The 13,375-nt window shown below is 29.7% G+C and overlaps 1 protein-coding gene across 1 annotated transcript; it reads right to left on the bottom strand.

Annotated features, from left to right (window-relative positions):
• Positions 1 to 2,345: 2,345 nt before the first annotated feature.
• On the bottom strand, positions 2,346 to 3,049 carry LOC129917949 (cytochrome b-c1 complex subunit 7). Its single transcript, XM_055998198.1, has 3 exons — positions 2,889 to 3,049; positions 2,716 to 2,763; positions 2,346 to 2,650 (listed from the first exon to the last, which is right to left on the bottom strand). The coding sequence occupies exons 1-3, from the start codon at positions 2,926 to 2,928 to the stop codon at positions 2,403 to 2,405; spliced, it is 336 nt and encodes a 111-aa protein (XP_055854173.1). The 5' UTR covers positions 2,929 to 3,049; the 3' UTR covers positions 2,346 to 2,402.
• Positions 3,050 to 13,375: the final 10,326 nt, after the last annotated feature.

The raw sequence follows: 13,375 nt of genomic DNA, 5'->3' as shown, positions 1-13,375 counted from the left end.
CAAAAGTGCTACTAAATCCATTGGTGCATTTCTGAGAAAACGGCAATACTGGTCGGGTTTCAAATAAATTTTCTTGTTTGTCATAATTAGTTTATATTAAATCAATCCCTCGAAGTCCGTTTACTTTAAAAGTCTAAAAGTTACCAATTAATACGATTTTATCGAGTTTTGAAAACTTGCTTTTAACTAAAAAAGTAAAAAATATAGAAAAAGTGCTAATTTTTGAAAAGGTACATTTAAGTCGTTTGCATATTATCAAAGGATTTTACCTCTACTTTATTTTATTAGTACAAAGTTTGGACGTACCGGCTACATATATAAAATGCCCCTTGATTTAGTAAAAAAAATTAAAATCGTCAATTTTTTAACTTTTTTTTCTTTGATTTTAGGTTAGAATTTTAGTCAAAAATAATTTTTAAATTTTTTGAACCATCTTAAATTGACAGAAAATTTAATTTGCTATGAATAGCGTCTTTGAACCATTTCAAAGTTAGGCTTGGTTTTCGAGTTAAATCAAAAAAACAGAAACCCGGCCAGTGTTGCCGTTTTCTCAGAAATGCACCAATGGATTTAGTAGCACTTTTGGCTGGAGCATTCTATTATGCCAAGGAATCATAATCAGCAATAAAAACTCTTGAACGAATTTGTTCCATTCAAAAGGGTCTATTCAATAGACTATGAGTTTTCTGGCAAACTTGTAAATGACTTTTTTGTTCATTATTGTTTTCTTCATATTATGAATAAATTTATAAAACACTATGTTTATAATACATTTATCAAAAAAAAAAATCGGCCCCAAAGTAAAAAATTATCATGGGTAAGAAAAAATGAATACCTTTTAAAAATTAATATCATATCTGAGCAATAAAAAAAAAAAGATATTAACATTTTTTAAATGCAGTTACAAAAAATAGCATTTCTTCTAAAAATTAAGACATTAATGAAGTTTCTATAATTAACGGAGAAATTAACATTAACATGAGTAAAGCAGGCATACCAAAGTAAGCGTTTTCTTAAATCATCGCTAAAGCGTATCAATTTTGCAGATATAGAGTTTCTGTAGAACAATTTTTTTCAAAGAATTTACCCAAGAATCATTCCCCAAAATGCCCTTATCTCATTCAGGGACACCCTGTATACTGGAGCTTAAACGATTGAAGAAGAAATCCCTTATTGAATGAGATTTCTCGAAAATTGTTTTTAACAATGTAAACCGAAAATTTCATACAAACAAGAAAATGTTTGAGTGCGGTGTAATTCTACATCAACTACACTACTTTAAACTTCAATATTTCCGTCCCACCGGACCTCACGGGTAAAATTTTACTATTTTGGAACAAACAATATTTCCCTAAATTAAATGGAGCTTTACTATTGGTTTTTAGGGTAATCGATGTAGTAAATGTAGCTTGTCGAGAAACAGTCCCCTGGACTCAACTTACAATCTTAACTTGATGATTTTGTGGAATTATTTTCTAGCGTTAATGTAAACGATGTTCGTCTCATATATGCATGAACTTCGACGGACAAGCTAGGTTAATCACATATTAAACATAACATCGGGTCTCTAGATGATGTTTTGGATAAAACAACTTGTCTAAAGGCCCCAAGTTTATATGCTGGAGTTTTCACTTCAGATTCTTTGATGTAGTAAGCTTAGAACAAGCTATTATATATGATCAGAGGCTCATCATAAGTGCATGTTAGTGGTTAGTAAACAAAAAATACAACCTCCCACATGCACAATATAAAACAAAATAATTACGAACAAATTTACAAGTTATAAAATTATAAGTACAGAAAATCCAACATATATGTATAATTTATTTAAAACATTGATTAACAGTTACGATTGTGGAGCACTTGTTCGAAACAATGTTTTTAAACCCATTTTCGTCAAGTTAAAATCTAAGGATGAATGGTTCAAGTTAAAAAGTTTACTCATGCGACTAAGAGGCTCATTAATACCAGTTTGTTCTATGAAAGTCGATATGCAGAGGTTCAAATCTTCGTAGGAGGTGAGATCCACCCGGATAATTTATACCAATACAAATTAATAGATCAAATTAATAGATCTCTGTGCTAAAGTTTGCATCTGAAGAAGTTGAATAAAGTTTTAGTTATTTCCCGGGTACCAAGACAAAACCAATCATCAGCCTGATTTAGTGGTGCATTGGGATGATTTACATACGTATTTTATATAAATGAAAAAACTGAACTTCCCAATAAATCTTATCATTTCGGTCTCACAAAACATTTTTATTAGAAAACAACAACAGGATATTGTTAAAACATAGCGAATGAATTATCTAAGTAAATCTTTGAATTAAGAAGCATATACATAATAGATTGTTAGTTATTTAATTTATTTATCGGACTTGTAGTTTTTATTTTAATCTAATTTAATGATTCTTAATCCATTCTTCACGTTCCTCTCGTTCCCTGATGACTTCCTTGAGGTAAGGTTCCAAGTATTTGGTATCTTCTTCGTACTTGGTCCATTGTTCTTTGGGAAGAATGGTCTTGGTGAGTGATAAGTTCAATGCTCTAACGATGCGATAATTACGCTCGTCATAGAGTGAACGAGGCAAACGCCTGATTGCCTCCTTAACATCTTCATTCTCATATAATAGATCATCGCGGTGGAGACCTAAGGACATTCAAAAAGAGCAATTGAATTAAATTTCATAAAATTGTGAAATTTATTCCACATACCATATTGGTTAAATCCAGATAGATTATAGGCCCATTTTCCAAGGTTTGCTGCAACACAAAGATGTTATGTAATTAAGTGTTTTTTTTTCATCGATAAATTTTGTAATAATTTTTTAGGTTGGCTTTTATTTTTTACTTTAATTAGTTAAAAATAAGTTTAATTAAATACTTACAAAAAACCATAGGACCTTTCCTTGCGATATATCCCGACATTTTTGCAAAATTTAGCTCCGAAAAATATTTAATCGAAACGTAAAATGCAGGTAGGGCTGAAAAAGAACTCTGTCAATTTGACTGTCACCTGTCACTTTTGGTTATGTTCCAGCTTGTGTTCAGCTCGTGGTTGTCAAACGGTAGGTATGTTTCCTTTTAAAATTTTACAAAACCAGAATTACTGGTGGGTGTACTAAAAATTGTTCTAAAACATTTTGAGTAGGAGTGTTCGAGTTTGATTGCTTTTTTCTCAACAAATAATCTGGTACAGCTAAGTAGTGGAGTAACTAAAGCTCAAAAATTGGCAATATTAGGGAACCCGGCCGAACGGCTTAGATTTTGATGATCTTTTTTTTCAAACGTCGGTAATTAAAAATACTTTAAAGTCTATAGATTAAAAATTGCCGGTGTTGCCGTTTTGATTTTTTAAATTTAATTGAAGATTTTTGTGAACAAAAACAAATTTTTTTCAAAATTTTTTTTTAAATTTTATAAATTAATTGATGCCAAAAGATTGTCTAGAAAATTCAAGGAAAAAAAATATATGGGAGTGAGGGACAATCTTCCAAAGTTCAAGCGATAGATGCAATTTTCTTATTAATTGACTTCAAACGCAAAAAAAAATATTTGAACACAACGGCAACACCTACAATATTCAAATATACATTTTTTAAAAGCTAGAAGCCTAGTCATATTTGTAAAATTAAAATTAAGTTAATTGAATTAAGGGCTTTTGAAAGAATGGTATCTGAACTCAGATTTTTGAAAAAAAAAATTATTATTATTATATAAGTTCATCCTTAAACGGGCGCCACACAGTGGTTCCCTTCTATGGAGTAAGTGGAAAAAACCTATAAAAACCGAACGGGTGGACTGATTTGATTGAAATTTGGTATATAAATTAAATGAAACGAGTTCTCGTCGTGGTTAAAAAATTGTGTGTCGTGCTTTAAAATTACTCATTTTTTTAAAAGTTGTATTGATTAATATATTTATTCTTTTTATTTCCTTTTTTTGTTCTTTTTTTTTTTCTTAAAAATGTAAATGTCTCTTACACTTTAAGGCAAATTAAAACTGAATACAGAGAAGGTTTTTCAGAAAGCAAAAAATTAAAAAGTTTCATAAGTATTATAGCACCTTAAATTTATACTTACTAAACTAGCCCAAAAAATTAAGGGAACAAAAAAAAAAATTGTGATTTTTTTAGTGATTTTCGATAGATAATATAAAAATGATCGTATCATGACAAAACAAAAACCATTAAAAGCTACATTCCTCTATTTTTAAACTTAATATTTTATTTCTAATGGTAAAATAGCTAAATCTTTGGAATTATTCAAATACCAAAATTTTCCAATTTTTTTTTTGTTTTTACTTTTCTCTAAAAAAAGCGAAAAAATGATTTTTATTTTTAGAACTATTTGGCCTTAAGATTCTTTTTGTTTCAAACTTCTACGATTTACGATTTAGATTGCAATATCAGTCATCACACCAAAAACCATACTTTTGACTTTGACTATCAATACAACTGATCTTTTTAAAGAGAATTTAAGGATACATTTGAAAATTTCATTTAATTCTCTACAAATAAATTAAGTTTAATTTGTTAAAAAAATGTTTTCTTGCATTTGAGATCATTTTAGAAAAGCTATCAAAAAAGGCCTTTTTATGGGTTTTTAGAAAATGTGCCGCTGTTTTATAACTATGGGTGATTATGAGCAAAATCAAATTCTTTTGAGTTTATTTGAACATTTTATTATTGAACACCGTTTAAATTTTAGATAAACCAAAGAAAATTACAATTTTTCAAAAAAAAGTTAAATTTTGAAAAAAAAAAAATTCATATCGTTTTTGGATATTTTTCCTTTTTTGGAAAATTTTTTATTTTTCTTTATTTTTTGGCTTATCAGTGATGACTACATAGACCTCTTATAATGTAAAAAAATTTATTTTATCAAAAAAGCCGTTAAATTAGAAACGATAATACCGATTTCAAGTGCTGTTTAAGTGACACGCATTGCTACACTCAAGAAGCTCTTACGGGAGAATGGGTCAAAATGGGTCATTTGTTTTAACACCATAAATAGTATATATCATAAGCTTTAAATTAATACTAAAATGAACGTGGAGCATCGTGGAGCTTTTTTTTTATAGGCTGACAAAGAGTAAAAACTACTCGCTCTAGAGGTGTCTTTATATAATATTCTGGTTTTTCTGATTCAAAAGCAAATTCAACAAACGGTAAATGTAGACTTAAGGACAAATATACCATTAACAACACTACATACTTTTTTTTTTTTTTAAAAAGCTCTATTCTTTAAAAAAAAATCGTCAAAAGTTGCAGAAAAAAAGAACGAAATTTCGAAAATCTTAAAGAATCTAGTTTGAGCTAAGTATACTCGGGACCAGGGCTATGTAAAAAATTAAAATTGATTGCATTCTGTATTTAAATATATTGTTAATCGAAAAACCAAATCAAAAAAATTGAGAAAATTGTTTCACTTTTTTGGGTTTTTTCCATGAGGGAACCACTGTGCGCCAGTTGTGGAAGAACTTAAAGGAGATAGGCATTGGTAAAAATAAAAGTGACGCGGTTGACAACATCGATAGTAACGCCTTAAATCGTAAATTTGTTTCATTGCCTTCCGTACCCGTTTCCAACAGCATAAATAGCTCAAATGATTTAAGACTGAGAGAGAGGACAGTAACCTCATCGCTAAGTTTTGGTTTTAACGCCATAAGCAGTACGACTATAGTAGAGAGCTTTTTGTCTATAAAATCTAATGCTTCTGGTGTTGATGAGGTACATCCCTTATTTTTAAAAGTTATTTTGCCGATACTCTTACCATACATAACTCATATATTTAATTTCATTCTGACAACAAGTGAATATCCTAATCAATGGAAACTTGCTAAAGTCATTCCTATCCCGAAAAATTCTAAAATGAATGATTTTAGACCCGTATCCATTTTGCCTTACCTCTCAAAAGTTTTTGAAAGAGTATTACAAAAACAAATGAATGCGTATTTAAATCAAACGAATCTATTAACACCAAAGCAATCTGGTTTCCGTAAGAGACATAGCTGTATTACATCGCTCATAAATGTAATAGAAGATTTGCGACAGTCGATGGATGAGGACAAAGTCTCGTTTCTAGTTCTACTAGACTTTTCCAAAGCCTTCGATTGCGTAGATTTTTCTGTTATGTGCAACAAACTTCTCAATGAGTTTAGTTTCTCAAGCAGTGCTGTAAAACTAATGAAATCATATTTAAGTGGAAGAAAGCAAGCAGTTGATATAAATAATAATTTATCTGACTTTTTGTCAACTACAAGGGGAGTCCCGCAAGGGTCAATTTTGGGCCCTCTTTTGTTTTCATTATACATCAACGAACTTCCTAACATTGTAAGGTATTGTAATATCTGTATGTACGCTGACGATGTGCAGTTGTACCTTAGCTGTCCAGTTGGTCTCATTGAACATCACGTTGCTTGTATAAACGAAGACTTGGAGAGCATTTCACGTTGGTCTCAATATCATGGCCTCTTATTAAACCCTTTAAAATCAAATTGTCTTGTCGTTTCACGAAAACCATTAGATTTATCTTACTTTCCTTTGATTGTACTAAACAATATTCCAATTCCATACGCCGAGACAGCTAGAAATCTGGGTATTCTCTTTAATCGCAGTCTAACATGGGATAATCATATAAATGCAGTTATTGGTAAAACATATGGTGCTTTACGATCCCTTAGGGCGACTCAGTCTTTTACCCCTATCAAAACTCGAATTATGCTGGTGAAAACATTGATAGTGCCAATTCTTACTTATGGGTGTGAAATATATAGTTCGTGCAGTTTTGAAAGCAAGCGTCGATTAAATGTTGCTTTCAACAGCTCAATTCGTTATATATATGGTAAACGTAGATATGAACATATTTCAGCATTATCATTTGGGCTATTCAACATGACATTTAACAGTTTCCTGGAGCTTCGTACCCTCTTTCTGTTTTCTGATATCTTGCTGACGCATGAACCCCACTATCTGTATGAAAGACTACAAATGGCCTCGTCGAGTAGAACCCATCAACTCATTCATCTACGATACTCATCCTTAACATCGGAACGTCATTTTTTTATAAATAGTGTTCGTCTATGGAATAATCTTCCACGCGATATCAGAAGAATCGAAGATGTGCGAAAAGTGAAGAAAGAAATTAAAAATTATCTATCATCTTAAACCGTTTGAACAGACAAGTAACCTACAAACAAGTAATGTTTAATCTTTATTTAAAATGAACTTAATTTACTTTTGAAAAATTTTTTTTAACTATTTTGTATTATCCTTATATATTTGTAATAATAGCTTCTCACTAGCTTATAAGATATTATATCTTACAGTGTTAAGTAAACGAAATAAAATTGAATTGAATTGAATTGAATTGAAAAAATTTTAAGATGTCGTTTTTTAAACTTCTTCGTAATATAAAATGCATTTATTTTCAAATTTGTTTGGCCGCATTTATTATGATTTGAAATTCTAAAATGAAATGTCAATATGTATTACGGTTTATGACAAAAATTAAAAAGTATTTCATTTTCGAAAAACTTTTTTTAATATAAAATTTTGAAAAAAAATGTAACTTATTTTTTTTTTTAAAGTTCAACATCTAAACATAAAATTATTTTTTATTCATTTAATAACCCTTACTGTTGAAAGTTAAATAGCAAAAATTTAAAGTTCCTATTTACCACAGTCTTTGAGAAAATTTATTATTTCAATGCAAAAATTCAGCTTTAATAAAAAAAAAACCATTGAAATTGAAGTAATTTTTCATTTTTTTTTTCAAAAGTGTGATATATTTTACCTTTTTTGCTTCGAAATTCAACTGATAATATTTATGGCCAAAAATTTTTTTTAAATAAATTCATATTTTATTAGAAAAAGTTTGGAAAAAAGTCATTTAAAATTTTTCTAATAACATTTTTTTTTTTTTAATTCTGAGTTTGAGGACCATTTTTTCAAAAAGTCTTGATTAAATTTAGTGGATTTAAATTTAAGAGATAAGAATGAGCTTCTGGCTTTTTAAAAATGTATTTTAAAATATTGTAGGTGTTGCCGTTGTTTTCAAAATATTTTTTTTGTGTTTGAGGTCAGAATGTTAGAAAATTGCATTTATCGCTTAAACGATGGAAGATTGTCCCTTACTGCCTTTTATATATTTTCCTTAAATTACCTACAGAATCTTTTGCTATCATTTGTTTTATGAAATTTAAACAAAAAAAAATGGTTTTGTTAAAAAAAAATTAATTTTAATTTTAAAAAACAATACGGCAACACCGGCAATTTTTAATCTATAGACTTTAAAGTATTTTTAATTACCTACGTTTGAAAAAAAAATCGTCAAAATCAGAGCTGTTCGGCCGGGTTCCCTAATAATTTGGTGTAGTTACTCCACTAAAGGATTTCGTTTGGTGAGATGTGTTCTATGAAACAAAAGTCTTGTTCCATTATAGGTGGTAGTCTACTAATAGTAGATGTTTTGGTTAATCTGTACTATCATCTACTCATGCTCTTCTTCCCGAGTAGATACGATTTGTATTGAATTCGATGAAAGTGCGTTCCTCCCAAAGGAACAGGGCTAATACTATGTTGCCACCTACGCTAAATCCGAGATTTAGCTAAGTAGATTTAGAATAAATCTCAAGATTTATTTTAAATCTACTTCGTTAAATCTTAGATTTGGGTTCAGCCACCCTAAATCTATGATTTTCACCTACTTTCAATCCGAGATTTAGAATAAAACTCGAGATTTATGCTAAATCTACTTAGCTAAATCTCGGATTTAGGGTAGGTGAAAACTTAGTATAAAACTGTTTCTTTTTTCATTTCGTTATGCTTTCGTTTTACCTCAGCTAGTACTAGATTTCTACTCATGGGTAGTTTCATACCACATGATAGCAAATATTCAACAAATTTGAGAAACAGAAATCACTTTTAAAATCGTAAAATACATCATAGTAACGGAGTTATGAATAACGAAGTTATGCGCGTCAATTGCAAAACCAAAGATATGAAAAACCGAAGTTATGAAAATCCGAAATTATGAAAAAATAGAGCTATGAACACCAAAGCAATGAAACGTGGGTTTTGGGTTGGCAACCATTGAGTGGAGGAAAGTACAAAAAAGCTAGAGCGTGTAGGTTGAGTCACGACAAGAAAAAAATTCTATGGAACGGGGGTGTCTATTCCTCCCCCTCGTTTAGCCGGGAGGGGCAATTTTCTAAAAAAATGACTTCATTTGGAAAAAAAAATCATAAAAAATCAACGGTTAAACCAACAATAACGTACTGTACATTTTTATAAAGCCAAAGACTTGTTCTTGTGTCTTGTTTTAAATAAAGCTGTTTAACCCTCTGTCGGCACACGGGTGCGAATTTGGCAGGACAAAAATAAAAAAAATTACGATTTTTCAAAAAAGTGGTCACAAAAAAATCTCTTTATAAGGGTGAAAATATATTTTTTTGAAATTTTGAATGCAATATTCGAATTCCTCGGAAAATTCTACATCGACTTCATATATTATTCTCTATAAAATATTGAGACCGAAAAAAGTTCTAGCGACATGAAAAAAGTATAAACCAAATTCGCACCCGTGTGCTTATCACGTCACAAAAAAGAGGTGTGTCTACAGAGGGTTAATGGACTAGTTTTTGAAAAAAATTAATTTTTAAAAAAATATATGGCTTTTTTAAAAAAAGTAGTTTTGTTTTTTAATTTGTCGAAAACAACAAAACATTTTTGGATTCAATATTATTTGTTAAAGGACCCCGCACATTTTGTATGGGAAGTGGCCCTCGGTGAAATTGTCTGAAATTTTAGTATGTTGTTCTCTTGAAGCTCTTGATCAAAAGTCGATATGGGCAGAAAGTAAAAAAATGGACAGTTTTTAAGATAACGGATTTTTTTCGATGACTATCTCAAACTTTTTAAAAGGGATAGTTACTCTATATATTGTGTTTTGCGTCATTTTTTAGTAGAATTCATAGGTTTTTAGGGTCACTGAATCCAAATCCGAAGTCCAATTTGCCTCATCAGGTAAGGTTTTCAAGATAACCTCAAAAAATTTCACAGTCTCAAAAAATTTTTTTCTTTGATATGGAAGTGCGACTATGTTTGATACATGTTTTTTGGGTCGCTGAAACCAGATTCGAAGGCTGTTTTGGTCCACATAAAGAAAATGCGAATAAAAACAAGTTCTATCCTATTATTTTCCCAACGTTTAATTGATTAAAGTAGGTACCTGATACCCAGCTGTGATGTAAGTGTCATATTTGAGTTTTGTCGTCTCCGGGATTTATGCACACGGAGAAAAATAGACCACATAAAATAGAACAAAAACAATAAGATTTCTCTATGGTTTTCATCCAAGAAGGAAGCCTTATTAAAACAATCGGGTTTTCCTTATTGTTTTAAAATCTGCACTTGTAGGGTTTTGAAAAGAAAAAAAAAAAAACCACGACCAGGCCGGGAATCGAACTGAAGACTTCAAATCATTAGTCGCCCACCTTACCACCTGAACCAAGCTGCCATGAAAATATTGATCGCGATTTTTGTTCTAGTGCTAAGTTGCAAAAAAAATCAACTTTTCAGTCAAATCTTAATAAGATTTTCTTTATAAAAATAATAAGAAATCTCCTTAAAAAACCTTATTAATGGTTGATTTCCTTATTAAATGTATGGACGGTAAAACAATATGGCAATCTATTAGTTTTTAGCGGGTCATATTTTTCTCTGTGCAATAGGAGCAGAAGGGAAGCAAATTATGTATTATGTTTTGAGTAATTAAATTGAATAAATACTCCTGATGAAGTAAGGGAGCACTTACGAAACGTTGGAAAAATAATGGGAATGAACTTGTTTTTATTCGCATTTTCTTTATGTGGACCAAAACAGCCTAACAACAGTGTAATTTTTGGATTCATTTTTCTGTTTTTGTTTAAAAACAAATAAGAGCGTTGAATTTCGAAAACTAAATTAGTACTTAAATACATACCTACAGTTTTGAAAAAAATTAGTTCGAATTTGTTTTTCACTTTTTTTCAAAATTCTGGGGTCGAATTACGGCACACGATTACGATCATACGTTAACGTTTTGACTATTTCTGTCTCTATTTAATTATTAGAAAACGATAGGGACACATAGCAACCATTCGTTAACGAACGTATGCCGTAATTCGACCCCTGATTTTAAAAATTAATTTTTCAAAATGCTAGTCCATTAAACTGCTTTTATTGAAAACACATTAAGATGCATTACAAAAAGATACAGCACGTTATTGTTAGTGTAACCGTTGATTTTTAATATTTTTTTTTCCACGTTAAGTCAATTTTTTAGAAAATTGTCCCTCCCGGCTAAACGGGGATGACACCCCCCGACATACAATTTTGTTCTTGCCTTGACTCAACCTACACGCTCAATTTTGTGGTACTTACCTCCCGTATATCGTTCCTCTCAATATGGTTGTAAACCCAAAAACCACGTTGCATAGCTCTAGTTTTTCATTTTTGCATAACTTCTGCTTTTCTGCATAACTCTGTCGCGCATAACTCTGGTATTCATAACTCCGTTACTATTTCAATTTTTTTTATTAACTTATCATTAGTATAAGCCGTGTTATCGAAAAAAATGACCCTTACTCATAATAGTAGGTTGTCGTAGTAAAGAGTTGGTGTCTTACTAACGGTTTTTTTTTGTTCTAAAATCATCTGGTTTTCAGCTTTTGACTTTAAATTGATTACAGAAAGTTTTAAAAAAAAATTTTTTGTTTTTTTTTTTTTAATTACAAGTTTGAAAATTAATTTGTTCAAAATTAGTTCGTGACAAAAAACATAAAATACAGAAAGAGTTTTTGACTTTACAAAAAGATTTTTTTTTTGTTCTAAAAAAAACATTTTATATAAAAAAAATTATAATTTTATTTTTCCTTCATTTATTATTTATTTCATATCTTCTTTAATAAGTGTTAAATTTAAACAAATATAATCTTAAAAGTTTTGTCTTGGAATTATCTTTCACATGAAAGCCTAAACATATTTAATACATTTTTTTTATACAAATGGCGCAAATAAAAACAACATTATACATATTTCAAAAATTTATAAAAATCCAAATTTCTTTGATTTCTTCCTATATTTTGAGCGAGCGAAAGATATTATTAAAAATGAAAATTGTCAACGCAGAATTTAACTTGGATAAGAAATGCAACTTTTAAAACCTATTACATTTCAAAATGTATATGTAGTTGAGTACTTTGACACACCCTACTGTGCAATGTGATCTCATATCTGTAAACCAAAACTTGTTTCGGGACTTTTGATCCGAAAATATCTGATTCGGAATGAAAAAAAAAATACATTTTCGATTGCAAATTATTCAGTAACCCGAACTTCTACAAACTTTTGGTTTTCAGTTATGAATAGAGTCTAAATAGTCCTTTCTTTTGATGTTTCATTCGATGGATTTGTAGAAATTTTTTGAAAATTCCGAATTTTTATCCAAGGGGTATCTACCCCTTCTATCCTTTTTGAAAAGCTAAAATATACTCCTTGAATTTGATGTTTATAATGAAGTTGATTGAGTAAATAGTTTTTGAGAAATTTAATTTTAAAGTTATTATTTTAGAAAAAAATATTTCAGTTTATTTTATTCAATTGATTTTAAAAAAGGGTACATTTTTTTTTATACAAATTAATGCTCTCATTGATTTTAAGTCAAAAACCGCATGTTTAAAAGTATGTTAGTTTTCGAGATTTAAGAAAAAATGTATCTTTTCTCCAATTTTTTTTTTGGCTTTTTTAATTTTTTTTTTCAAATAAAAAAAAATTAGCCTCAAATCAAATAAAAAAAGGTCACTGTAACACGATGCTGATCAGGACGTCTTCTTTTTTTTAAATTAACGCGAAAAGTCAACATGGATTCATGAAAAATGGCTCTAACGATGAAAATCGAGAAAAGGTTTTGTGGTCCCTGAGAACCTTAGCTGTCCTGAAATCTATGTAATGTGGGATATTTTTCTGTTATACGTAACATTATAAGTCTTACATTTCAAAAATAGTCCTGAAATACTCAGAACGTTATAAAAATAACTTGCAAAAATGAACAAAAAACCTCAAGAAAGGAGCCAAAATACCACTTCGTTCTTGGGGTTGATTCTGAGTTACACTAAGTGTGATTAGAACTTACAAATTTGTTCATTAAATAACCATTATACAAATTTTTCCTTAGGAACAAATAAAACCAATAAAAAAGTGACTATCTTTTTTCCCATTTTTGAAAAACTAGAATAGTTTTTTGCATCTATTTTTATGTATTTGACTAAGAACTAAATAGAATATTCAATTTTGAAAAAAAACTTGTACCTTGTAATTCAAATTTAAAAAAGA

The sequence above is a fragment of the Episyrphus balteatus genome, chromosome 4, assembly GCF_945859705.1.
Source record: "Episyrphus balteatus chromosome 4, idEpiBalt1.1, whole genome shotgun sequence".
Classification (NCBI taxonomy): Eukaryota; Metazoa; Arthropoda; class Insecta; order Diptera; family Syrphidae; genus Episyrphus; species Episyrphus balteatus.
The sequence above is the reverse complement of the archived record's forward strand: the minus strand, read 5'-3'. Positions and strand labels throughout refer to the sequence as shown.